The sequence below is a fragment of the Ascidiella aspersa genome, chromosome 8 (genome assembly GCF_963924565.1).
Source record: "Ascidiella aspersa chromosome 8, kaAscAspe10.2, whole genome shotgun sequence".
Classification (NCBI taxonomy): Eukaryota; Metazoa; Chordata; class Ascidiacea; order Phlebobranchia; family Ascidiidae; genus Ascidiella; species Ascidiella aspersa.
The window spans coordinates 13582062-13597852 of record NC_139454.1 but is presented as its reverse complement, the minus strand read 5'-3'; the positions used below and the strand labels follow the sequence as shown (position 1 = coordinate 13597852).

At 34.9% G+C, this 15791-nt stretch overlaps 1 protein-coding gene across 2 annotated transcripts; it reads left to right on the top strand.

Moving 5' to 3' along the window:
• Nucleotides 1-8614: 8614 nt before the first annotated feature.
• On the top strand, nucleotides 8615-15627 carry LOC146136226 (methionine--tRNA ligase, mitochondrial-like). Of its 2 annotated transcripts, XM_083395140.1 has the most exons (4): nucleotides 8615-9118; nucleotides 9196-9320; nucleotides 11281-11408; nucleotides 14172-14391. In XM_083395140.1, the coding sequence occupies exons 1-4, from the start codon at nucleotides 8781-8783 to the stop codon at nucleotides 14250-14252; spliced, it is 672 nt and encodes a 223-aa protein (XP_083251266.1). In that variant the 5' UTR covers nucleotides 8615-8780; the 3' UTR covers nucleotides 14253-14391. The 2 variants fall into 2 exon arrangements, with proteins under 2 accessions (XP_083251266.1, XP_083251265.1); XM_083395139.1 differs by lacking the exon at nucleotides 9196-9320 and having other exon boundaries at nucleotides 14172-15627.
• Nucleotides 15628-15791: the final 164 nt, after the last annotated feature.

Below are 15791 nucleotides of genomic sequence, written 5' to 3'. Positions count from 1 at the left end.
GATCAGCAGATATCTACCGTTCGGCTAAAGTTAAATTAATCAGTTTTGCAATTTGGTTATAACTGTGTCCCTATGTGTACATTTGGTGGACACTTTGCACAGTTTCAAGTCCTGCTGAATGTGATGACATTTATTTGAAAAGCTCTGCAATCTAAATAAAAATTGTCGCACTGCAGCCAGTGCAATATTAATGGTGTGCAAAATATATAATAATTTTAGGTGAGAAAGGAAACACAGCAAAAAAAGAAATAGGGTTATGTTCATTTCTGCCCATATGTAAGGTGCAGCTTGGTGCTGGTCTAAAAACCTACCACTTTTTATAGTAACGAAACAAGTTGAAAATATAAGGAAAAGGCTATTTGCCCCAGATTCGAAATTTGCACTACTGTTACCTGATCTGGAAAATTGCAATATGATTTATTGCTAAAGGCGCTTACAGTAGTGCAAATTTCGAAGTTCGATAAATGAATATCATTTACAGAACTTCAGTTTTCGAAGTTCGGCCAACGGCTTTAGCAATAAATCTGTGTTGTAATTCTGCAGATCCGGTTACAGTAGTAGGGAACTTTAAAGTTCGGTAAACAGGTGGAAAAACTTTGGTGCTGGAACTTTGGATCCGGTGCTCCTTCACTGCTGCAATTAGAAAGTTATGCAAAGAAACAAAACAAAAAATAATTTCTATGAACTTTGCTGTCACCAATTCCGTAACACCTAGTCACCGATTGCGTGACATCCTGTCACCGATTCCGTGACACCTTGTCACCAATTCATGACACTCTGTCAGCGATGATTTAACTAGTCATTACATTCACCCGATCCGTTGGAAATCAGTGCATTTCTAAGCAAAAAGGTCTACGACAATCAGGGCATCCAATGGCAGAAAAGTCTAGACTTTTAGACCTTGAGGTCCTGGCAATGCACTGATTTGGACCTTTAGGTAAACTCCCGGCGAAGATAAATTAAAAATATTCATTAAAAGTTCAGAAAAGATAACAAAAAATAAGAGATAGGATTAATAACACTTGACCCACCTAAACCCTAACGCTAACCCGAATCCTAACCCAAATAATGTGCGTTATTTCAATAATTATTTAAATGCTGGGGGAAAAAGCCCAAACTCGGATGGTTTCTCGTCCATTGTATTTAAGATTTTTTCGTCACAAATTGAGGTATTGGGGCCTGAAGCGTTATAATTATTAAATTATCGCACATTATTTGGGTTTGGGCGCTGGTTAGCGTTTGGGTTTGGTGGGGTCAAGTATTGTTAAACTTAATCTTCTTATGCACATTTGTTAATGCAAATTAGTGCATTGTCCAAGACCTCAAAGTCTAAAAGTCGGACTTTTTGATCCTTTGAATGCACTGATTGTCGTAGACCTTTTTGCTTAAAACTGCACTGATTTCCGACGGATGGGGTGTTACATTACTACTTAATATTGCAAGTTACTGATTAAATTTATAAAAAAATGACAAATAGAGCATTTCCTTTTTTGAGTAATTCCGCTACTCGATGGTTCCAGTAACTGCAATATATATTTAATACCTGTATTTCAGTTTTTTTGGATTGTTGTTTAAAATGTATACCGTATTGCCAACATAATAAACCAACAAAGAGGTCTGTTTGCTTTGGCGCTTAGTTTTTAAAATGATGCTTTTTTTTATTTGCTGAAATTACTAAGCAAACATCTTTTACCCACATCAGCCCATTTAAATCATAATTTTGGTATAGGACACTTTTAGAGATTTTGGCAAGTCGGTGGCTGGGTGTCATCTAGTTGTTGACAGGGTGTCTCCAAATCAGTGACAGGTTGTCATTCGAATCGGTGACAAGGTATCACCAAATTAGTGAGGAGAGGGTGGTGACTTTTTATTGACACCCTGTTAGTGTCACCAAATAAATGATACCTGGCACCGATCTGATGACACCCTGTCACCAATTTCGTGATACCTGTCACCGATTCCGTGACACCTGTCACCGACTCCGTGACACCTGTCACCGACTCCGTGACACCCTGTCACCAAATCACTGACATCCTGTCACCGTTTCCGTGCCACCCTGTCACGGATTTGGTGACACCCTGTCACCGATTCGTGACACCCTGTCATGGATTTGGTGACACCCTGTCACTCATTTTTTTTAATCTGGAAAAAGTTTGCTCAAAGCGCACTTTTATTAGGTTAAAAACATTTTTAATTGTGTTTGATTTATAAAAAAAGTAATTATTAGAAGCACTCTGTATGTTATTTGACTTGCCTGTTACGATATGGTTAAGTTTATTAGTAATTTGGAACACTTAAATTTTAAGCAGTTGTTATTTGTACCAAAATGATTTCTGCTTGTCACACATTACTGCCCCGAAATAAAAAGGACATTAGACATGTCCTTAGAAGTTATATCAAACAGTGTTTATAACTGTTTTGCAAAATCACAATAATTCACTCGCAGAACACACAAAAAAAACTATTCTTCCTGGATTCTTGCAGTTGACATTCAACACATCGTTTTATTATATTTTATTACAAAGCAACGGATGCCAAAAAAGGTTGACAGTCGCACAACGAAATAAATACGGACTAGCTTTGGCCACACATTGAGGTTTTTACTGCTATACACACACGTAAACAAAAAAAGGTTAGCATTGCACGCAATCCGAATAAAAAATAAAAAGTGAAATCGAAATCGAAAGAAAAACAAAACTACAGAACAATCAAGTATCCTGTGGATAACAAGTTGTACACCACCGTGGTTTTGCAGCAATCTCTTTTATTTTTGTATCATTAAGATCCATGCAGACTGCATGAAACCATTTGCCGCAAGAATCGCAGGAAACATACAATTTAAGTTGAAGATAAAATATTATTTGTTTAAAGTTTCACATCATAACAAAAATAAAATAAACATACTACCATAGGAAATTAAACAGCATACATACACTGGTTAAAATTGCTAAAAAAATACTTGTTAACTTGCTGTGTGGTTTTTCAAGTGCATGAAACGGGAATCCTCAATTATTTTAACACTGTTAATTAAAATATAAGTGAGTAAGGCTGAAACCGGTTAGACAAAAACGCTTTAAAGCAGACTGATCGCGACTAATGAGATGGAACGCTATTTCTTTTGTTGTCGCGTCTCCACCGACCAGACTTGACGCAAATCTTACGCACAGCAGATAGACACGACTAAACGCGTTTTTAGCGGGATAGCGCGTGCACTACTTTTTTACCGTGTCTGAAGATGCTTTTTGATAGAAACCACCAGTTTTTTACGGGTTTTGGTAGGTTTTATGTTCGGAATGTTATTTTGAAAGGTTTAGCAAGTATTTTTTTTTTAATTATTATGAAAATATATTCCTGAAACGCTTAAAAAGCCTTTTAATTCGAATCTTTCTTTTCTATGTCTGATTTTACCAGCTTGACAAGTTTAAAAAAAAATTTTTATGACATCCTTGCGTAATTTCACCTGATCCGTTAGAAATTAGTGCATTTCTAAGCAAAAAGGTCTACGACAATTAGTGCATCCAAAGGATCAAAAAGTCCGACTTTTAGGTCTCGGACAATGCACTAATTTGACTTAACAATGTGCTTCAAAAGATTAAGTTTAATAATACTTGAGCTACCTAAACCCAAACACTAACCAGCACCCTAACCCAAATAATGTGCATTGAATTAATAATTACATAAGCGCTTTAGGCTCCAATACCTCAATTTGTGACGTAACAATCCTATGGTACCATAGATAAGAAACTATCTTATGCCCACCCGAGTTTGGGCTTTTTCACCAGCATTCAAATAATTATTACATTAACGCACATTATTTGGGTTCGGGTTAGCGTTTGGGTTAGGGTGGGTCAAGTGTTATTAATGCCATCTCACACTTTTTGTAATCTTTTGTGAATATTCAACGAATATTTTCAATTTATCTACGCCAGGAGTTTGCCTAAAGGTCCAAATTAGTGCATTGCCAGGACCTCAAGGTCTAAAAGTCTAGACTTTTCTGCCATTGGATGCCCTAATTGTCGTAGACCTTTTTGCTTAGAAATGCACTAATTTCTAACGGATCTGGTGGTTATTTTGAAACTTAACTTCATGTTTCAATAAAGTGCAAAAAGTGTATGAAAAGAAGCCTATTTATACCTTTTTTTCACAAATAGGGTGTACCCGCACTTGTGTTGCCGTATAAACGGCTTGTTACGTTTCCAAATACATATTTTTGCCAAAACTTCCATTTAATTTGCCTCCGCCATGATCATGACTGAATTATATCGCCTAGCTTTGTCAAGTTTAAGTTTCGCGCCCTTTGTCGGTGGGGATTGGACAGTCAACAGTCAGACATGTTTCGTCGCGTCGTGTCTGAGGTCCGGTGGGGATTCAGCTTAACTGAAATACTTTTTGATTTATCATTCTACTTAAAATGTATGCTAATACTCTTACTTTGGTCCTGGTAATATAACAAATTAAAATATTGAATATGTCTTCATACTGATGCAAATATTTCACAAACAATATTATACTAAATGAAGGACTTATTCAACTTTTACTGTGACCAAATATGTTTTAGGGCGTGTATTGTGTAAAACAGACAAAGTTTACCAATTATCCATACTGCTGTCAATATGATTTAATTGCTTATTCACTTTTTGTATGCTGGCGTATCTTATAAAAATAAACTAGAAAGCTATAAGGTTGGTTGTGTTAATTAACTAAGGGCGTTGTGTTAATTAACTAACTAAGTAACTAATGGGCCAACACTGCGCTGCATATAGATAATAAACTTAAAACAGTATTTAATTCCACAGATTGCCAACGATATCAGCTTTCAATTGACGAGGGTTTTATCGACTTCTTCCTTGGCAAGATTCGTCAAAGCCTTTAAGTTTCATAGATTCCTCCATTTCACATAATGCATCAGTTTTAAGCCATTTTTTCATGTTTTTACACACTGCTAGAATACAAAACTTCAAATTTATAAAAATAAATAGAGCCTTGGCTTCCAGTAACTGCAATATACATTTAATACCTGTATTTAGTTTTTTTGAATTGTTGTTTAAAATGTGCATTACCAACAGAAAAAAATAAAACAAAAAAGGTCTGTTTGTTTTGTCGCTTGGTTTTATAATTGTGCTTTCTTTATTTGCTGAAAATACTTATATACAAGTACATTAGGGGTATTGTTAGGTTTAAGTTTGTGCTCAACAACAAATTTTAAAGAGTAATGTACTACTAAGTATACAGTTAAAAAGTGACAAGCCTTTACACTTCAGGAAAACTATCAAAAAACAAACATATTTCTACCCATAGGTCATAGCAGTATAAATTTGGCAAATTTTTCAGATTTGGGAAAGTCGATGACAGGTTGTCACGAATCGGTGACAGGGTGTCACGGAATCAGTGACAGGGTGTCACAGAATCATTGACAGGGTGTCACGGAATCGGTGACAAGTTGTCACGTAATCGGTGACAGGGTGTCACCAAATCAATGACACTTGTCACTAAATCGGTGACAGGGTGTCACGGAATCGGTGACATGGTGTCACCAAATTGATGACACCTGTCACTAAATCGGTGACAGGGTGTCACGAAATTGGTGACAGGTGTCATGGATTTGGTGACACAGACAGGGTGTCAATAAAAAGTCATGACCCCTGTTGAAATTAGTGACTATTAAGTTTTTAATAATATGGTCATGTATTACAGTTTACACAACTACTTCAAATAAAAGTTGTTTTGCAAATTGCTGTGAACTGTGGGCCCTGTAGGGTATGTTAAGATTAATTTCTCCCTGAAACCAAGTCGAGGTTAAATAACACTGGTCAACAACAAATTTTAAACAGAGATGTGATACATTGTTAATGATTGTTTCTTAATGTGTTTTCAGTGCTGATTTTGAAAATGCCCTTATTTTTTTTCTAGCACATCAGGGGCGGCATTACGAACACACCTCGCTAAGTTAAGCGAGCTCGCTAACGACGCACAAGCTCGCTAAGTTGGCTTTTGGTATTACGAACCCACTTCTCGTTAAACAAATCTCGCTTAACTCCTCGCTAACTAACGAGTGGCTCAGACCACTCGGTGACGCCTAATTTGTGTTCTGAAAACCTAACTGCTATTAATTAAATGAATTTTTTTTAATCAATAAACGTTTTATGCAGACACTAATTTGTGAATTTATTACCAAAATGGCGTGATATATGGATTTAGGCAATCTCCTACCTACACAACATGGAGTACTCTTTCACCACTTTGCATGGAAACTTATATTTTTAGTGGACATTTTGTGACGTCATATTTAGCACAAAATCTTAAGCACCCCTGTCCCCTGTCAAAAAAAGTGTCTACGCTACACACTGATTTAAAAACGTTCTTTACTTTAAACGTTTTATTTTTTCAACCAACTAGGATTTACAAAAGTAGCAAATTTATTTCATGACTCATTTTATTGGTGCTTTTGGGTCACTTTATTAAACACATATTCAGTACCTACTAAACAACCAATGCAAAAATATGAACATTTTTTATAAGATAGAGGTAAATTTCAGCAATTGATATCCATGCATGTATATTTTGCATCAAAATAGTATTTTTGTATGAATAACTGTTACACTTGGGGTATTATAATACCATGGTGTACCAGTGGTCCAGCATCTGCCATGATTTATTCATTCCTCTTTGTTGCAACCTTCGTTAGGTCTCATACGTTTTAAAATGCTCTCATCCGAAATAATATGCTTCAGTCTATAATTCAATTAGATTTAGAAGTAAAACAGATGTTTAATTTTGTTGGGATTCGTTAGCATTCGATTGCATATGGTTCCATTCGGTATTTAGTACCACCCCTGTTTTTGGTTACTTAAAGAAAACAATATTTGTGCACTGCACACCAACTATTCCATTGTCTTGCTCTTTGAAAGTAAGATGATTTAGGACTAATTTGTGTTTTTTCACCTTGAATTGATCTACCCAATGTTGTTGGTTCTTCTCATGCTGCTGTCCTGCTACAAGACTTATCGGTGGTTCAGGAATGTCAAAATTAGACTGCTTTTTTCAGTGTCTCCTAAGTTTTATTATTTTCTTGGTAAAGTAGTAACACATGGTTTTTCAACACTTTTTAGACGTATATAATAAACGTGGGGCACTGGTCTAGAATCCTACCACAATTATAAAATAGGGTGTGAGTTAGCGTTTGGGTGTGTCAAGCATTATTACATTCATTATTTAATAACAATACTTGACCTACCCTAACCCAAATGCTAACTCGCACCCCTAACCAAATATTATGCGTTGTGGTAGGATTATAGACCAGCGCCAAACGTTGTTTCCCAAAACCTTTTTCTATAATCTACAGGACTAATTAGGAAATAAATTCATGCGGTTCACCTTGAAAATTGTTTCTTAATAAATTTAACATTCAAAAGCAGCTTACGATTTCCAAAACAAAGCGCCAAACGTTGTTTCTGCGACAATTTTGCTGAGGCATTTTCCTGTGATTTTGACGCATTCTCTCACGCACGCGTCTCGTTATAGCGAGATGTTGGCGAGGACTGTTCGTAATACCAAATGCGTTTGCAAGATTCTTGCTCGCTCATCCCTCGCTAAAACCAGCTCGTTAACTTAGCGAGCGAGGAACTGTTCATAATGCCGCCCCAGGTTTGTGAAATGCTCGCATTTTAATTTTTTTTATGTATCGCTGTATTATCAATATAGGCAAATTGCGCACTGTGACATATCTGTTTTCTTACTGATAACTCTAAAAAACAATATGAGAAAGATTTTTTAGCAACTATTTTTTTAATTAAGTAGTTAACTTCCAGATGTAAAAACAGCATCTAAGCTGAATATACATGTTGTTTAAACAAGTTCTCGTAGCACTACAGCAGAAAAAAACACAAAATGAATAAATGTTCGGTAATGTCAGATTTTAACCAGTATTGTTGTTACATATCCTTTTCAAATTTGAGTAACCAAAGACAAGCACTTCACATGTCATTAAGTTGACAATTGTACTTTAGCTGTTAGATTTAGCAAGGAGACCTATGCCACATAATGCCCCAATGCTTGTTTCACTTCTTCCTCATGAAAGTCTTGAATTCTTCCTGATAAAGTTGAAGATTGAATTGAGTTGATAAGAACAAAACAAAAGTTAAAAACCAATTCTGTTTTCCAGATCGATTTAAACAGCCTTAGTTTGCGTGTTTTTTCAAAAGAAATGTCAGAACTGCTTGTGTTATGATTAAAGTAAGTAACTTGCTTGAGATTGATGTAGTGTTAAGACATAACGGAAATAAAACTTCAAAAGACAACTTACAGTAGATGGTCCTTTTTGCTACAACAGTTGTGCTACCAACTACATTACTAATAGACTATATGCCTATAGCAGAAGAAAATTTAAATTTGACAGTATTTAAAAAAAGTGATGTGCTAGAGAAAAACTAAAGGTATATTCGTAATCAGCGTGAAAAATACATCTCAGATGAAAAACTTACATTCTCGTAAACCTAAATTTCTAGAATACTTTAAAGATTCCTAGTCGAAATTGAAATTGCTTAGGTCATTGAGGCTGGTTAAAATGTTCAAAATGTTCAAAACATCCTCTCTTATAAATATGCACAAGGGCGTATTTACTATGCAAGATGAGTGCCACTTTGACAACTTTGCATACAATGTGTAGTTTTCTATATTTGGTTAAAGTTTTTCTTCTATTTATGAATTGCTTTTACATTGGTGTTATTTAACTTTAGTTGACTTCATACAAAATTTATATGTTAATATATTTTACATAAAACATGCAAATCTTGCATCATGTATTCATAAAATCAAGAAAGAATTTTTTCTTCAGTGTAAGCTTTTTCAACAAGAATGGTCAACATATTGCAAGAAGATTGAAGTGCTATTATGTCACAACACCAATTTATTACGCCAATTCAGTTCCACACATTGGACATTTGTACACAACTGTATTAGCAGATGCAGCAAATAGATGGCAACAACTTAAATTGGTGGATAGCCCATTTAGTAATGCAAGACTTGCAACAGGGACTGATGAACATGGGTTGAAAGTATGGCAAGCAGCGGTAACTCAAAAGAAAGACGCTAAAGTTTATTGTGACGAAGTTTCAAATAGGTAAACAAATGCTATATACACCTAGTGGGGATTTTTAATTTCCAACATGGTAATTTTGTATTTTGTGTGGGAAATAGTTTTTCAGGACAATTACCTTCCTCTGTTTTCATGCACATTTCATTTTGCTTGACTTATCCAGAAGCAGGGATGGATCAAAGCAGAAAGCTTTTGGGGTGGTCCAATCAGAAAGAGGGGTCTCAAGGTATTGCCCCCTTGATCTTTGCCCCTATTATCTAATTGTCAACAAACATGCTAATGTTTTTTGCTTAATGCGTCACATAATTTCTTACATTACCTCTCCAAAACCAATGTACTAAGCAGGGCTGGGGAGCCGGAGCTAAGCATTTTCTCTGGAGCCAGAGCCGGAGCCATTGTTATTATTTTTGTGGAGCCGGAGCCATTTTTATTATTTTTGTGGAGCTGGAGCCGGAGCCCTTTTTATGATTTTTGTGGAGCTGGAGCCATTTTTCAATTTGTGGTGCTAAAGCTAAGAAATTATATTTTGTTCCATCTCCAACTTTAGTTAGCCAAAAGCAATTTTTAAAACTTGCCATTGAATAAGTGACTGGTGGCACCGGAGCTGGAGCCGGAATCATTGGGTGTGTGTTTGATGGCCCTGGAGCCGGAGCCAAAGGATTGAGTTTTCCGACTCAGGAGCTGGAGCCGGAGCCATTTAATAATTGCCTGATGGCTCCGCTGGAGCCGGAGCTAATGCTATTTTACGGTGGCTCCCCAGCCCTGGTACTAAGTCCATATACTGTAACAAGGAATTAGTAAAACCAAATAAAATATACTATAAACTAATGTTTTCCAACCTTTTTCGCATAAGTTATAAAATTAAAAATGAAAAAATATATTTTTTTCTAATAATTTTTTTAGACCTATTTCTTTAGATTTCAGGCTGATTCCAAGTCGCCAGCCTTCTGTCTTAGTAAGTGCCTGTATTTTTTGCAGGCTGGACTTCTGTTGGTACAATGCACTCAATGTAGTTTCTGTCAATAAAGGCTGTTTTTCTATGAAGTGAATTTAGTTTTGAATAGTGCTTAAAGGGGTTCACAAAATAAATAGGTTGAGAATCGCTGCTTATAAAACAATTGGGTTTAATTGTACTTGGTTGCAACCAGGATCTATTTGGCAGTTAAATAGTTTGCATCAGAGAACACAACTACCATTTTCACAAAAATTAACCAGAAGTCATCCCATGATGTATAATGCTGAGGAAAGGATGCTGAATTATGAAATAGTAATACAACATTACTATTATACATACTTTAGGAAAATTTCTATGGTCATTATGGTAGTTGTGTTGTATTGTAAACAACATAAATGCACTGTATTCTTTAATGAACAACCTTTTCATGTAGTGTCTGTTAAGCCATTCAGCCTTGACATTTGCAAAATCATCCATTTTTAAGCTTTAAATGAGAAAATTATTTTGTCCAATGTATTACTTAATAAAAATTAATATACATGTTTTTAAAGCAATTTTAAATAAAAAATACTTTAAACCGCATCATGTGAGTCCTTTGGAGCCATTTTCACTAATACTACAAATTAATTCCAGTTGCATACTTATTTCCCCAAAATTTTGTTTTACCTTTTTGCTGTTTGTACAAGGGAAAATGGTCTTTTTTATTACACAGCAAAGTTGGTGCCGTTATTATTTGGAAATTATTAATGACGCCAACCAGGCAAAAAAATCCTGGATCTGCCCTAAACAAAGTTTATCATGTATGAGGTATTAATTGATTGCCTAAAACAATATGACGTCTCACTAAACCTCCTATTTTATACTACATCAGACCACAGACACTTCAACTTTTTTCAAACTTGCTACTTGTATACTACAAATTTGAACCTTTCGCATAAAAACATAATTTAAAATGCATTTTAGGATTCTAAACTACCTGATTTTAATGTAGATTTGTTTTCTAAACTAAGGATCATTATACTTATACCATCCCATTTTTTCACAATCTTTTTCCGTGACATCAATTGTATTAACAAGAATATGTCTGGTGACCCAAAACTTCCTGGTTTTTGTGCCGTGGGTATTCCTGAAATTTTGTCATAAGCCACTTTATTTTACTGTCCAGTTAAGTTTGTGTCTAGCTAAACTTGTGCGCAAATTTTAAACAAAATTATTTTGGTTGTTTTTATAGGTTTTTCAAGATGTGTAAAGAGTTTGAAATTGAACCATTCAAGTTTATTCGAACAACCGAACCGGAACATACAAATGCAGTGCAACATTTTTGGAAAACAATTAAAAAAAATGGATATATTTATGAAGGTATGTTTCTATGTACTTGCACAGAGGGATTTTGTTTGCGGGGCATACAGCTTTGCCATCACATAAATTATTTTATATTTAGTAATCTTCAGAAACCTCTTGTGCCGACAGAGACATTGAACAAATGAAATTGAGTCAAGATATATTCTAATGTATTACCAAGATTTTTCCAGCCTGGTGTTCATGATCCCATAGGGAAAATTTTTCCAGCCTGGTGTTCATGACCCCATGTCTGGGGTCACTGTTTAATATATTTTTTAAATAGAGAATAGACAAGAAACACCACCATAAAATTTGCAGTAGAAGGAGCAAGACAGCCACTATTTTAACAATTGTTTTATGGCATTTGATAGTTAACCAGTCATAGTTATGCCGTCTAGATTACTGTTTTTTGGGCCGACGCATAGGTTCAGTTCAATGGCACTGTCTAATATAAAAATAAACTGTGGCCATTAGACCACCGAAGAGCCATTTTGTTATGCTAACAACATTTGTACACCATTACATTTTCTGTGACTGTATTTTTCCAACTAGAAAAAATTAGAAAAAGCAAGAAAAAAAAATATAAAAAACTGCTAACTAACTTGTTATTCTATATTAAGATCACTTTAATTTTAGGCTTACAAAAATGAAGTAAATTATATCTTATTGTTTTGTTAAAGTACCTTTACGAGTTTATGGATTTAGAGTCAATTTCCTTTGTTGCATCATAATCGCACAAACGCACAAAAACATAATTGAAAAACATTTTTTGTGACATTAACAAATACACAAGGTGCACCTTGCATGCTAAAGTACAACCTGGGGCCTGGGGGTGCACATACCTGCTTTTCTTACTCTAACCGTGTTACATGGACAAGCTGTTTTGGGGCGAAATTGTGTGCAAACAGGCAGCTCAAAATCAGATTGAAAAATTAAAAAAAAAGTTTTTTTGTTTAATTGGCAGAAATTCTAATATGAATTGCTCGAAATAAAAATTTTTATAATCCAATTTAATAAAAACCGTTTGCCGAGGCTAGAGTCACACAGTCTCAGTGCATGCCATAGTATGCATAGTGTTTATGGGCTTAATACATTTTCTTAAAATAGAAAGACACAATCATACCAAAACTAGGCTGAAGTTCGCGCAAAACGTGAATTTTTTTTGCATTAACGTAATTAAAACAGTCAAAAATATAGTTTAAGCCTTAAGCTTAGGCGAAGAAGCATGGCTGGGTGCCCAATGTCATACCTGTCTGTTTAACAATAATAGTGTCTATCGTGATAGCTCAATATAGAAGTAATTGCAGCATCAAAGTAAAACAGCAAACACACAACAAATCTATGATCGAAATTAAGCACTTAATAAACAAAGTATAACAAACAGTCTATTTGCCTACTAACACTGGTTTTTCTTGATTAAACAATTTGCTTTCTTAACTTTTTTCAAAATGACACATCAATATTTGGTCACTTTGGCACTTTTTTGTTAGTATGTAGCTGCAATAAAACTAAATGGGCACTTTTTTGGTCGTACATAGCTTAAATATATGAAAACAATTTTGGGCACTTTATTATCCAAACATAGCTTGGATAAACTCATTTGTGCACTTTCTTGTTTGTACGTTGCTCAAATAAAACTTTTCGAAAAGTTAAAATGGGGTACTAAGATATTTTATTATTAATTTTTGCAAAACAGTAATTATGTGCACTTCAGAAGACGACTGGAGGCCAAATTTTAGGTAAAAAAACAACTTTTTGTTATTTTTTTTCTTCCATGAAAAAAAGTAAAGGGATGTTCTGGTTTGGCCAGAGATCCCGAGTTCTAACCTCACCGCAGGCTAGTTGTTTTTTAGCATGGCCTTGCTTGGACAATAATCCTAATTAAACCGACTGATTTTCCGAAGGCATATGGTTTACTGAATATATTTAGACTTTAGTTTAACTGGGCACAGCAAAGTTAGTTAACAAACTTGCTTTTTACATCAGTTTGTGATGTAATACCGTAGATCAGTGGTTCTCAAACTTTTTTCAAAAAATTATGCCACGGTCCCCTAGCAATTTTTTTAATTGCTCACGATCCCCTTAAAAATATACACAAAATAACTTGTTGTTTTTAATGGCATCAAATGAAGCGGGTGCACTTGCAGTCTAAGATAGGCTTGTTGATACCGTATTTAGTAATGTAACGCTAACGAAATCACTTTATTTGAGCGGAGCAATCACAAACAGTTTAGTAACCGTGACCTTACGCCCACAGTTGCAGCGCAGCAAGCTGTAAAAATGTAATTCTCATTAGCACAATGCAACACTATGACGTCACAATTCAACTTAAAGCATGCAAACACATGAATGAACAACTAATCGTAAATTGTTATGACGAACGCAAACACGTTGGAATTACGTTAGTAATGTCACTTTGCTTGTATAGGTCGAGCCTGAGTTTGGCGTTCCTTCTTTTGTCCCACAATTTAGGCCTATGTACGGCATAGTTACTATTATTTAGTTTGTTAAGCTTGGTTTGAAAAGTAAGTTGCCTGAAAATTTTATTGCATAAAAAATGTTCTTTATTAGGTGCTTCGCGGTCCCAGAAAATTGTCTCGCGGACCCCAGTTGGAGAACCACTGCCATAGATGCTTATTATTATTTTAAAAATCACAGTATTAAGGCTAATTCTCAAAAAAAAAAATACATAGTTCTCTGATTTTTTTTATATATGCATAAAAAGCTTGGTTTTAAAAGTTTGAACAACATTTTTCTAAAATAAGTGTAATGCTTATTCAGGTGTTTATAAAGGCTGGTATTCAACTTCGGATGAAGCATTTGTTCCAAGCTCGTCAGTTGAGGTATCTAAAGATAAATTGACACACCAGTTAAAAAGAACCTGCAAAGAGACTGGCAACACCCTTGAGTGGATGGAGGAAACTAACTATATGTTTAAATTGTCAGATTTTACAACTCAAATCCGTGACTGGATAATTGATGATGAAAATAGGATTTATCCACAAAAGTTTAGAAAAAAAATTCTTTCCGATTTGGAAAATCCTTTACAGGACCTTTCTGTTTCTAGAGAGCAAGGAAGAATATCTTGGGGCATATCAGTTCCTGGTGACCCTTCTCAAACTATTTATGTTTGGCTTGATGCCCTTATAAACTATCTTACTGTTGCTGGTTATCCGGACATAAGTTCTAGTAATTTTGTTGACATGTGGCCAGCAAACGTTCATCTTGTTGGACAAGATATTTTGCGTTTTCATGCTATTTATTGGCCAGCTTTTTTAATGGCTGCTGGTTTACAGTTACCAGAACGAATTGTGGTACACTCTCATTGGCTTTACAACAACAAGAAAATGTCAAAGAGTATAGGGAATGTAATTGACCCCTTTGAAGTTGCAAGTCGTGTCTCTGCAGATGCAATGCGCTACTACTTACTACGTCAAGGTGTATTACACAGTGATTGCAATTACTCGGAACTTCACCTGTACAAAATCTTAAATTCTGATTTAGCCCATGACCTAGGAAACTGCTTAAATCGGGTATCAGCAAAAAAACTGAATCCTAAAGGTATTTATCCATGTCTCCATAAAACTACATTTTCGTATGATCTAAACCAGCCATATGTCGCTGGTAAAGAAGAATATGATTTCATGGAACAAGTAAAAAACTTGCCTTATGTTGTAAATACACACATGGAAAATTTTCACTTCTATCTTGCTATTGCACAAATTATAAACACAACACAAAAGGCAAATTTAATAATTCATAGACATAAGCTGTGGGAATTGGATTGTTCTGATCAACATCAACTTGCATTTTCAGAGTCAATGCTGCATTTAGCATTTGAAGGTTTGAGAGTATGTGGAATATTACTTCAGCCTATTATACCCAATTTGGCTATGAAAGTTTTAAACAGATTGTCCATACCAAATTGTAGTCGGTCTTGGAAAGACGCTACCAAAAGCTTTGTTGAATTAGATGGAAAAAAAGAACCCTTTACCAACGTTATCCTTGAAAATAACAGAAGCCTTTTATTCAAGAGTTTAAAAATGCCATAGTTACTATTTGACTATTTAAAAGGATAAAATAGTATAAATGTTACCTACTCCTGCAAAGGCTTTCATACACCTACATCCAACTAAAACCTTCAACCATTATGCTCACAAATTACATATTGTTTATCAATTAAGTAATTGTATCTTACCACTTTTGTCCTAATAAATCTACTTATATTATGACTGTATGCTGTTGAACCTTTTTTTCTGTTCAAACACATTCAACAACTTTTTAATATATTTTTAACCTCACAATGTTTAATTGCTTATAGCGAAATAAGTGTATGAGTATGTGAAACTAGAAAACGTAAAATTAACTTGAAAAGTTTGAAGTTGCAAAACTTTATTTTAG